Source organism: Macrosteles quadrilineatus, unplaced genomic scaffold (genome assembly GCF_028750875.1).
Source record: "Macrosteles quadrilineatus isolate MER2022 unplaced genomic scaffold, UCM_ALF_1.0 Scaffold_2__2_contigs__length_208266976, whole genome shotgun sequence".
Classification (NCBI taxonomy): Eukaryota; Metazoa; Arthropoda; class Insecta; order Hemiptera; family Cicadellidae; genus Macrosteles; species Macrosteles quadrilineatus.
The window spans coordinates 4708865-4721644 of NW_026542595.1; the positions used below are offsets into that span (position 1 = coordinate 4708865).

Consider the following 12780-nt stretch of genomic DNA (forward strand, 5'->3'; position numbering starts at 1 on the left):
TTTGAATGGTGTGTGTAGGCATAAAACTATTGGAAGATATCGCTAAAATAACCCCAAAACACGTAATTAAATCGGGTGATATTATATGACATGGCAGGTAATGTATCTGTCTATAATGATTGTGATCCTCGACAATCGATGGGGAATCGTCTGAGTTACCATGACCATCTAGTGACTTTGTAGTGTTCTACAGTGAACTTGGAAATATGGGATGATTCATAATTGACGACATATCTTCGGTTTGTTAGTGGGAGTCACTCTTCGGGCGGAGTGTGGAACTCGTCAAAATCCTGCCCTAAAACAACCAGTGAATATAATACATGCCAAGGAGTAAGATTCTGAGATAAAATGAAGAATCGAACCCAATACACGATTTTTAATAGTGAAGAAAATAATTGAAATCTGTATTATATAAACATTTATGTTGATATAGCGAAAAATAGGCATAACAATGAAGTTATGTTTCTAACAACTACTTAAATGACAATGATGACGTAGCTTACGTAGACTTTAGATTAGTGAACGTTTTTCTGATAATGAATATAATGCAAAATGTTTGTTCCAGTCCTATTTAATTCCGTTATCTTGTGTGAATGTTATTGGCAAGTTATAATAAGTTTGTGGAGGGATTCTTGGTCAGGACGACGCCACCGTCCCAATCATGCACGGGAGTAATCATACTATGACCAGTGTAGCTTATTGTTATCTGTTTTATGTGGTAATCTTCTATGGACACAAGGTTCTTTGGGCACCATTATGCAATTGGTTTGTACTAACCTATCCAGTATTACTAGTACTATTATTATTTTATACAGTAAACAGAAATAAATTTATAGTGGAAGAATATTAGGAAAATCGATCTAACAAATTCGGACTAAGTGGAAACTTTGCACAGTTGTTTAGTAAGCCTAAATAAATAAAATTTCAAAAAAAGTTCCCATAAATCCCTGCTGTGCTTCAGCCGCTATCTTGGAAAATGGCGGCCAATTTTCACTTTTTCGACAATATTTCACAAACTATTGGTATTAGAGAATTTTTGTAAATACAAAAGTTAAAGAACGTCTAAAAAAACATCTTTTTTATACTACAAGGTTTGCTCTATCTCTAATGGTTATTTAGATAAATAATAAAAGTTAGTATTAAATAAAAAATGTTATACCCATGTTATTCTTAAGGAGGAAAATAAAATTGTTGCAGTTTGCTTATTTATGGATATATTTTTATCAAACTTGGCAAATTTATTTATTTTATACTAAGCTATTAATATTTAACATAAATATACACTTTAGTACCCTCCCTATAGCAGTAAACCTAGTACTCGTTAAATTTAAAGTTATTTAAATAGGGAATCTATCTTACATTTTTAGGATATATTTTAGTAAAAATCCAGTCAGGCAAATGGATATTCATTTTTCAGTCATATTAACAATCATTTTTCTTATTAGTATTATGATTTAAAGCCCACTTACTGTTTTGTCACTACTATGTAACTACTAAAAACTTAAGTGGTACCTACGTTATTACTCCCGGTATAATTTTTTGTCTGTAAATATTAGGAAATTGGACCTTAAAATCCGGCCTAAATTGAAACTTTGCACAGTTAAGCACAGTGAGACTATTTGATGAAAATGGTAAAAGTTCCCAAAAATACCGGCTGTGCCTCAGCCGCATTAAGTCCGGATTTTAAGGTTGAATTTCCTAATATTTACCGACAAAATAATTATACCGGGAGTAATAAGTAGGCCTACCATGTAAGTAATTACATAGTAGTGAAAATATAGTAAGTGAGATTTAAACTTACTAATATTAATAAGGGAAAACTATTGTTAATATGTCTAAAAAATAAATTTCCATTTGCCGTACTGGATCATTACTTAAATATATCCTAAAAATGTAAGATATATTCCCTATTTAAATAACTTTAAATTTAACGAGTACTAGGTTTACTGCTATAGGGAGTTTACTAAAGTGTATATTTATGTTAAATATTAATAACTTAGTATAAAATAAATAAATTTGCCAAGTTTGATAAAAATATATGCATAAATAAGCAAACTGCAACAATTTTGTTTTCCTCCTTAAGAATAACATGGGAATTTTTTATTTAATAATAACTTTTATTATTTATCTCAATAACCATTAGAGATAGAGCAAACCTTGTAGTATAAAAAGATGTATTTTTAGACGTTCTTTAACTTTTGTATTTACAAAAATTCTCTAATATCAATAGTTTGTGAAATATTGTAAAAAAGTGAAAATTGGCCGCCATTTTCCAAGATGGCGGCTGAAGCACAGCAGGGATTTATGGGGACTTTTGAAATTTTATTTATTTAGGCTTACTAAACAACTGTGCAAAGTTTCCACTTAGTCCGAATTTGTTAGGTCGAATGGCTTTATTATTCCTAAAACTCTTGGACTATTATGAGTAAGAGAATATTAACTTCCCTTTGTAAAGTAAAAACCTATATGAGTTAAACGAATCTGCATTTGATTAGGGCTGTATTTTTGAAATCAAATCGTACAACGATACAATGACTGAAAGCAAACATATAAATAGAATAACAAAATACTTAAGTATCAAATATTATCATATAAAATTGACTTTATTGTTTATTTACAAGAATTCCTAAAGACATCCTTGTTTTATTTTCGTCACTTTATATCGCGTTACTGGAGAGATAATTTTTACATTATTTTAAAGTGCTGTGCCTCGCTGTGACATCAAAGGGTATCATGCAAGTATTACACAAATATCTCAAAGATCATCCTCCTCCTTTGACTACAAAGCTCAAAGGGAATTATTTGCCAATATCATAATATCACGAGCATCATGAACTGGCGCCTGTGAATGAAAAGCAATTACCAAGCTTTGATAATATCGTTTTTATATACAAGCTCGATCTCATTCACAGATTTTGTTTAACTCCCTTTATTTAGCTCACAAAGTGTCTTTTAAAAATAGCACATTTGTTATTATTCTCTTGATAGTTCTTGCATTAATTTCATTTTCATCTTAATATTTTGTTAGTTTGGTCCTCCCACTGCATAAGGGTTGGATTTGGTTGTCATTCCTACAAATGTATACACTCGTCGTTTACACAAACATGTATGAGAGCATCTGACATACACATTCTCAGGCTGTTCAAGGCTAGTTTACTGTAGAAAATACACAGGTGCTGAATAAAAACATTAAATAAAATTTGGTTTCATAGTAGTATATTCATAACAAGAGTAGAAAGTGAGTCATTACATATTTGAGACCGTGTTTGAGGTGTGAGATTATCGATCACTTTAAATGGTCGAGAAAACGGTATAGACCCACCTTCACTCGTGATTTGAACTTTACTTTTCGCTACCCTACAGAGACTAATTATTTTCTTAATCAAACAGACTTTGGATATTTCTTTGTTAGTTAGGAACATTAAAAAACTCATAGAATGTTTTAGGTTATGCTTTCAATTTAAATATCAACGTTGGTTATACAGTTTTGGGTTTTGCAAATTGTAACAGTCGACAAAACAATAACAAATCTTTGTTTGTTTACGTCGGCAAAATTCAAAAAAAGATAATAAACACTACTTTCACATAGTAAATATTCTTTTTCCGCAGTAAACAATGTAATGATGAATTTTCGCAGGTGATAAACATGTAACGAAAACAGGTCATTTCATAGTAGTGTAGCGAAAAAGTGTTTTCGGTTAAAAATAAGCTCTAACTGATTCCCAAAATATTATTTGAGGTGGTAAATTGAAAATTCAGATTTTTTATACGTTAGTCAATTCAAATTTGCAATTATGTATGCAAATTCAAAGTATTTATACAGGGTGATTACACATTAAATAGACAGTTAGTATTTAATTTAATTTAAAGTTTGTCTATTTCATTTGTAATCACCCTATATATTAAAAAATACCCCCGCCGCAGCAAACCTGCCGTCTAAGCGAATTTCCATTTGGCCGAATTGATTTTCAATTGATCTATTTAAATAACATTAGGTTTAACGAGTACCTAGGTTTGCTGCTACAAGGAAACTAATAAAGTAGTGTGTTTTTAGTAAAATATTGATAGCTTACTATGAAATAAATAAATTTGCCAAATTTGATCAAAATATATCCATAAACAAGCAAACTACAACATTTTACAATATTCTCCATAAGAATAACATGGGAATTTTAAATTTACCATTTTTTAAGTTTTCTCCGTAACCAATAACCGTACAAAAACACTTTGATATACTGAATTGTTTGTTTTTTTAAGCTCTTTAAGAAGGTTTAGAGAAAAATTGGGAAATTTTGTGTTTTGAGGGTAAGAAGTGAGAAAAACCAATTTTTACCCCATAAAACCCCCCATAAAACCCTGTTCCCATGGTCCGATCATGCTGGATCGCGAACTCATTCAAGTTTATCCCGCCATACACCTTCAAACCAAATTTCATCAAAATCGAATAAAAATTACTCAAGTTATCGTGTTCACGGACACATATATATATATATAAATCTATATATATATATATATATATACCTATATATATATATATACATATATAAAAATTTGAACGAATGGTGTTTTTGGCCTCTGGGGACAGTAAAATGAAAAAGTAAATCGGTCCCGGGCCTAAGTCTTACCATGAGACCTACGGTAATAGCTACTTCCCTATAGGGAAATTCGCTAATATGGTATTTATCTATCATAAGTCAAATTGTAATATCTGAGATATATTTATTTTAAAATGCATTTCAAACTTCGTTTGCATTGAGTTGAAAACAATGGGAAAGTTATGTGGATTACGTCTAGATGACCAAGTATTAGCTACTGTATAGATTCGGAGCAATTATTAACCATGTGTAATCAACCTTAAAGTTAAGAATACAATGGAAACTCCATGTACAGTATCGAAACTTAAATTTATTTAATTAAAATACAAAATTGATGGTAAAAGAAAATAAGGGGTTCACAATATAGTTTACAATGAGTGGGGGATGAATGTAACAATGAAAGCTTTAGGCTAAGCCTATTACAATAGTTTTAATTTAGGTTCAGGTGTTATAACTTATTGCATGGATCTCAGGTCATTATCTCAGGTGGGGTGATCGAGCGGCATTTGAATTTAATCTTGTGATTTTATATAGCCTAATTAAAATTTTCTTTTGAAATATAAAATAGGTTCAAATTATTTTCTGATTGGTTGAATTAATGACTTGATTAGTGTTTTTTGACTTTTAAATTCTGGTAGAAATGTTCAAAAGTTAGGCCTAAAATGTTTTAATGGCTTCCAAGGATAGAACATGTCTACTGGAGTGATCTCACCAAAAATTGATGTCTTCTTCACAGTAAATTTCTTGATGTAGTAATTATTAATGTTCTTAACAAGGACGGTTCTTCTTTAATCGAATTTCAATAATTAAGGTTCAAATATAGGCACTTTTTTTATAAAGTTTGATATTAAAATATGTAGTATCCAATTTACATCTTCATACTAGCTCAGCTCTCTTGAAAGTGATGCAGGTTTGATGCATAGTTGCACTCACATATGTCAATGCTGACTTAATCACAGAGAATCGTAGGCCACTGTTCACTTATATATATTATAACAATTTTAATTTGCTAGAGACCTAAATTAGAATTTTGAAAAGTTATTAAAATAAAATTATATTGAATTTGAAGCAATTTTGTTACAAAAAGTTATAGGCTATTATATATTTACATGAATTTAGGTTATTTGAAAATTTGCTATATTATATTGTATTAGAACAATTACCTATTGGTCTGTTTGGACATATATTTTACAGGGTTTGATAAGGGGAGATGGATTGACATATTGATAAAAATAAGAACATATGGTAAAAATTAAATTATTCTATTGAAAAATATTAGTGGAAATATTGAATTGTTACACATGAATATATCTTTAACTGATTAGTTGCAAGAATTCCATGAAACAACCATGGCACTAACTAACCATGAAAACAGACTCAAAGATAAGTGTACACACAGATGATTGTATTTGTAAAGCATTGTTCAACTCCTTACTCACCTCCCACTCAGAAATACGTTTAAATTGTTAATAATTGTTAATCGACACTAGAAAAGACCAAAAAGCTTTTCCCGACATAATGAACTTGTTTTTTGTCGAGGTGTTGTATCTTGACATTGTAAGCCTCAGACCCAAGTTAAAATATTGTGTGTGTAGGCCAACATTGATAAACTAGCAATTGCGATTCCAACCATAGAATACAATATTAGTTGGATATACCAAACATACATGTTAGTTTAGGTGTAAACCAGCACAGTATTAGCGTATCTCTTAATTGTTCCGCTTGTTTAAATAAAACAAGAGTCACAATCAACTTCGGCTCATCACAAAATGATAACTGATAAGTAATGAGTAGTAACTAGTGTACACTACTACACACACTCTTAGTTTCGTATTCTCACACACCTTGTCAAATAACTTAAGAAATGAATACATTAATAGTTTGGGTTTTGATAGGTAAGAAACAATTAGTTGACCTGCTACATTTTATAACAATAATTTTATTCTGGTATATTTGTTTACAAAAACGTATGCGATAACAATTAAAACAAACCTGTCTGTGTCTGTAGAAGTCACAAAATACTTATTCAAGGTATCACTTGAAACGAAACCGCATCTCGGGTCTAATGTACGATGCTATTGAAGTTTTATTTGTTATTAAAGTCATAGTTTTCTATCCAGCTTGTGTTTACTTTCAGGGGTCAACATTCCCGGTCTACGATCACAGAATGGTGAGTAGTAAAAATGCATAATCTATAATATAATGGTAAATTATATAAAGTTCATATTTTCTGAGAATAAGGAAATAATTCCAAGTTTTAACACATATATTTATCAAGTCGTAAACAAGAGGCCAGAATGTTGGTTAAAACATGGTAGTTTTTTAAAAGATGTGTTAGGGTTGAATTAATTATACTACCATTAGTGGACCAATTTTGTGTACCCTTATGTTGCTATGAATATTGTATTTTCTCAACATTAGGAAACTAGCATATATTTTTTTTAAATGTTAGAATAATAATTATTTAAATACCCCCGCTGCAGCAAACCTGCAGACAAAGCGAATTCCATTTTCTCTGATTGGAGTTTTACTAAAATACTTCAATAAACAAGACATATTTATTCGAAATTTAAATAGCATTAGATTTAACGATTGTTATTGATCGTATATCATTATTATTATTTATCACGTTTTTTAGCTGTCAAATAAAGCAAAATCAGGTGCACGCCGACTTACTTAACCTTATTTTACACCAAAAACCATTGCATTTCAGTTATTTGTAATTCGATCTTTTTGATCTTAATAGGGAATTTAAATGCTAAATAAAAGCGGCCTAGGAATGTTTTCATAAATTTAGCCTTAAATAAAATTAATAAAATTAGTTCTTTTCTAATTTAAGTTAAATAAATTAAAATGGACGCCATTTTGACATTTCCAATTAGAAAAAGGAATTTTTACCCTAACATAACTTAGGTCTTTTTAACCATCGTATACATACCTAGTTTCATAAAGATTGTTTAAAAACTTTAAATATAACAATGGTTATGAATAGAAAAAATGAGGGATATCTGGGTAAGTATGCATTTTCGGACATACCTTCACATTAACTTTTTTCTTTATTTTAGTATGAGTATCCATTATAACCTGAAAGAAGTATCCTTAAGTCCTGAAGAAGGTTTTCCAACACCCTGTGTATCAGTTGGAACGAATAAATGGTGTTTTTGGCCTCTGAGGACGTCATCAAAATGAAAAATTAAATCGGTCCCGGACCGTGCTACCTACGGTAATAACTACTTCCCTATAGGGAAATTCACTAAATCTCAAACACTCTTTCCTTTTCAGTTTATCTTACTTGGCAGTGTAATACAGTAATTATTAAACTCTTGATTTAAACAAAATTAACCTTGGCTGTGTATCATTGTTTTTTTTATTGTATAGTGTACGATTCATTAGTTCCGATACACCATTTTGCTGAGGTGAATACTATATTCAATCTGTATTCCTTTTTCTTGACAAAACTGTTTGAACTCCTTTGATGAATACTCACCTACGTTGTCACATCGAATTCTAGCTACTTTCGCTCCTTTCTGTGTATTCATCTCTTTTATATAATTGTTCATATTCTCTGATGCTTCTGACTTTTGTTTTAACAAATAAACCTTCACTTAATGAGTATAGTCATCCGTTATTGTTTGAAATTATTTGTAATTTTCTCTTGAAGTTGGAGTTATTGGTCCAGAAATATCAGAATTAATTAATTCTCCAATTTGACGACATCTACGTCCATTGTGGGACCTAAAAGGGGGTTTAATCGTCCTTTCAAACATGGTTCACAGATCTCATCAGAAATGGGTAATCCCATTTTTTTAGGACCTTTTCTCTTTAAATGTCTCAATCTCTGATGCCATAAGTTATTTTGTTTGTTAACATTTCAAGATTGTAAGAATTTTTATGCTTATAAACTCCCTTAAGCCTAGTACAGAATAATATTGAGGCTTTTTATTCCCATAAGCGATATAACATGGCTTAGTAATTAGTAAAAGTATAAATAGTATCATTTACTGGTATCATACTTGATGCACTTTATATACTGTTAAGAACTATGGTAAAATATGGTTACGTATTCACTAGAGATGTGTAAGGACGGGAACGCAATTTACTATCCGAGTCAGCAATGGGCAGGACCTCCTGGAACCTGTCAGCTTCACCGCTGCACCAAACTGATAGACGGCATCGTAGCAATATCCATTCAAAGGTGAGTCAATATTTGAGTTTATTCTGAATGTATAAGACTCTTTTTGAAACAAACTGAATACGGTATAAAATACGAGAATTTATAGGATGGTCATTAATTTGTCTCATGCTTCTTGAATTACAACACAATTTGGAATCTTTCAGGTGCCCTGAAGAGAAACTTCAAGGCGTTAGCAAGACAGGGTCCTGCCAAATAAGTGGTATTGATAGAAGTAAAATGTACCCCCAGTGCTGCCCGACGATATCTTGCACGAGAGTGGTTGGTGGGCAAGCTCCGTGCAACCGCAAACAGATCAATATGATAGATGATGACTACTTGGATCTCGTATTGAATTGAAAACAAGGCATAAGACTACGAAGCCTTCCGCCGACAGAGGAGAATAGTACTACTGTACCTACTTCCTAAAGAGTCACCGAAAGTGAAATAAAAAAATACCAAGTTTTCCTCTGACTCAAAATACATTTATTTACAGCTCAGCCGTTATTTACACATGGTATCAACAGGTTAAGAAATGTTTAAGCCCTTTGTTATTGTTGCAAGGCAAACAATTGGGACTGAGACTTCACAGTAGTCATTACCAAAAAAGTGGTTAGTATGTAACAAATGATGTTATCACTAAGAAATATAGTTGAGAATTATGGTCTTACAATAGATGAAAATATAATATTCTTGCATTTGTTCTGTCCTGAAAGAAAACCAAACTAAAAAAAGATAAATCTTTTTAAATTGTATTCATGCTGTTAATTTTAGTCCGTAAAACTTTAGTAGTTCAAAGTTTATAGCAATAAAACTCATGTTTTTCAACTAACTTACACGTAAAATAAGCTATTAGTAACCGAAAAAATTATTTTGATTCAAAGGTTGCACAGACCTTTACATTACAGGGGATAAGAGAGAAAGTTTTCCTTCCAAATTTTAAGGATTCTTTCTCGATATTTCAAATCACTATTAAAGGATTCATACGTGTTTTTGTCTGTTGTGTACTACTTACAACTTACATTTACGTTCACCTGTAAAGACTCACATTATGAACTTATCTTAAAGTATCTTAATCTGGTCAATGAATCCAATTTCAATAACTTTTTTACCATGGTGGATAAGTTAATAAGGTATAATAATGATAATGTGCTGGATAACATTTTACGAATTGAGAACGAGTAAAAATAAGACTACTCGTTGCTTTTTATGTAACAAAATCCTTCGCTTTTAATGGAATTCGGTTGGTTATTAAGTGCTTTTCTAGTTCGAAAAATACAACCAGATACTAGCCCTAAAAATGTGTGGTACGGATATGTAAAAGCAGTTAACTTTATTTTCTGACATCTCCATCGGATAACCGATACAGGGGTAGATTAATCAGGTTTCGCTGATATCCCATTAATTGACTTTGTGGTTTGAATGGCTTATTACATTTAGGTGTATTAAACACATAATGTGGTAAGGCATCCTGAATATGATCAATAACCCTCGATTATGTTAGTGTACATAGCTTGAAATTGTTTATTTAATTTTGGCGTTTCAGTAATAGTACTAAGAATAACTTAAATTGTAGGAAACAATATTGGCAATGTGTATTGAATTGGTTCAACAGTCATTCAGTACTTCCTGCGTTAATTCAAATATTAAATATTCAAATTTTACCAGTTTCAAAATGAACAACATTAACACAAGCCAATCCCAAATAACTATACTGATGAACCGTATCGACTTTTTGTTAATATCTGTAAAAAAAACTATACCTGTTAATAACTTAAAATGATTCACTGAACATAAAACCAAATCTTGGACACCTACGTTTTATCGTGTAATTATAATGACTTAGTAGGTTTATGTAAGATTGGTATAGATAATTCAATTCAGACAACCATGAATAGTTAATTGTTTCCTGATACAATAAATGTCACCCTGACCTGACCCATATATTCAGCAATAACAACCAATTGTTGTGGATGAAGGAGACAGCATACTGCGTAGCATCGCCTCACCTTCGCCTAGTAGCAATTACTGTATGTTGTGTCTATACTATTTGATTGTGTTTCCTTCGTCGGCAAAACGTATAGAATTGTCACCCCTTATACATATACATTTATAAACCATAACCAAGGCCATACTGGCCCTGATGTGCTTTGTAACACAAGTAGAGCAAAGAATTTAAATTCAGCAAACATCGACAAGTAGGAGTCAACTGTTACTGTTTGAAGATGCACATCTTTGCGAATGTGTTGGTTCCTGTGGTACTTCGACGTAGACATACCAGTTTAACACTCCTGTAGACAGATTTGGTTCATTATTTTTTCCATTCATGGTTTGGACAGATTAATTCTTGCTGTTGTTTGTTGAATATGACGGTGCGTACAAAGTACTCTCTTTATGAACTAATGCGTGTGGCATTTCATGAGGGGGAGGGGTAGAGTTATGGAGTACAACATGGAGTAACAAAGACTGTAACCCATTTATAATACTTGAAGGCTCTTTAACAAGACATAAGAGCACAATTTAAATAATTTTTTGTCGTTTTTATAAGGGATAAATCATCCCATAATTTTGCTTTTGGAATCTACTTTACGCTTTACACTGCCCGAAACAGTGGAAAAAAGATTGAATAATAACCTATTTTATTTTTACAGGTGTCATGAGAATCTACAGACATAACACTCTTATACAAAATATATTTTACAAGCTACAGAGCCTGTTGTGGTTAGATACAACGGTCTCTAGGAAAATAACAGTTATAAAATCCATGCACCCCTTTACTCACTATTATTAATGGCACAAATTAAGAACATAGCTTAGAAACACACACATAACATAGGAACAAACTCACAAATGCAAATTGTGAGTAACAACATGCAGACAAATGAAATAACACTACAACAATCAGCTGTTAAATTATCAACACATGTTTTATATGATTAGATTAGGCATACCGGAAAACTCATTATTGCCATAAATCTTTAAAAAATCCAATTTTCATAATTATTTGCAAATATACATGGATGAAAATTTTCATTGACCTATTGTTTAATAAAATCTGGCAAGTAGAACTGTATATTTAATCCTACAAAGTTTAACGAAAATATCTCTAACTCAGCATTTTCTCCCCACCATAAATTAGGAGGTTGCTTAGCTATTTTTCATATAACTTTTAAATAGTGAGGAAATTGAGCAATGTGCAAAGTAAGATTTTGTAAGAGGATATAATTTGCTACAAATTAGTGCTATGCATTTGTTGAAAATACCCAAAAATGGCAGTCATAAGTTGTCTCCAAATAAAAAATGTGAAAAACACAGTATTCTATGTATTTCTTATAGAAAAATGTTTTGCATTTAATTTTCACCATAACTCATAACGAAAACAAACTTTCATGATTATTTGCAAATCTACATGAATTAAGGTTCCCAATTGCCCATAGCTTAATAAAATCGGTCCAGTAGAACTGTAGATTTATATTTTCTTACAACTTTGGAGGTTATTTATTTTTTTTACAAATAACTTTTAAATGGTGAGGAAATCGACTAAAGTGGAAGGTGATATTCTGAAAGGAAATAAAATTTACTACAAATTACTATTATGTATTTCTTGAAAATACTTAATAAAGGCAGCCTAAAGTTGGCTACAAATACAAACTTGGAAATAAACACTTGAAAAAGCAGTGTTTAATGTATTCTTGGTATTTTTGTATTTTTTCATCGAAATATTTAATACAAAAAATTTCTTAATTATTTGCAAATCACATGAATTGGGCATTCCAACGACATATTATCAACAAAATCGGTCCAGTTGAAGTTTAGATTTAGTTGTACAAAATTTAACTAAAATATTTCTAATTCAGTATTTTCTAACAACTTTAGATTTGGAATCACTTGGCTTATTTGCCAACTACTTGTAAATTGTCTGAAAATTTACTAAGTTGATGTGATATTTTTAAAGAGAATACAATTTCTTACAAATCACTACCATACATTTATTGAAGTTACTTTAGAAATTCA

The 12780-nt window shown here is 31.0% G+C and overlaps 1 protein-coding gene across 1 annotated transcript; it reads left to right on the forward strand.

Annotated features, from left to right (window-relative positions):
• The first annotated feature begins 6369 nt into the window (after positions 1–6369).
• On the forward strand, positions 6370–9255 carry LOC128987902 (uncharacterized). The gene is made up of 4 exons (XM_054408988.1): positions 6370–6490; positions 6733–6765; positions 8667–8790; positions 8934–9255. The coding sequence occupies exons 1-4, from the start codon at positions 6460–6462 to the stop codon at positions 9124–9126; spliced, it is 381 nt and encodes a 126-aa protein (XP_054264963.1). The 5' UTR covers positions 6370–6459; the 3' UTR covers positions 9127–9255.
• Positions 9256–12780: the final 3525 nt, after the last annotated feature.

Coding starts and splice junctions, on each gene's coding strand:
- LOC128987902 (XM_054408988.1), top strand. CDS start 6,460: ATGAATACATTAATAGTTTGGGTTTTGATAG. Junction 6,491..6,732: donor AATAGTTTGGGTTTTGATAG/GTAAGAAACAAT, acceptor GTTTACTTTCAG/GGGTCAACATTCCCGGTCTA. Junction 8,791..8,933: donor GTAGCAATATCCATTCAAAG/GTGAGTCAATAT, acceptor GGAATCTTTCAG/GTGCCCTGAAGAGAAACTTC.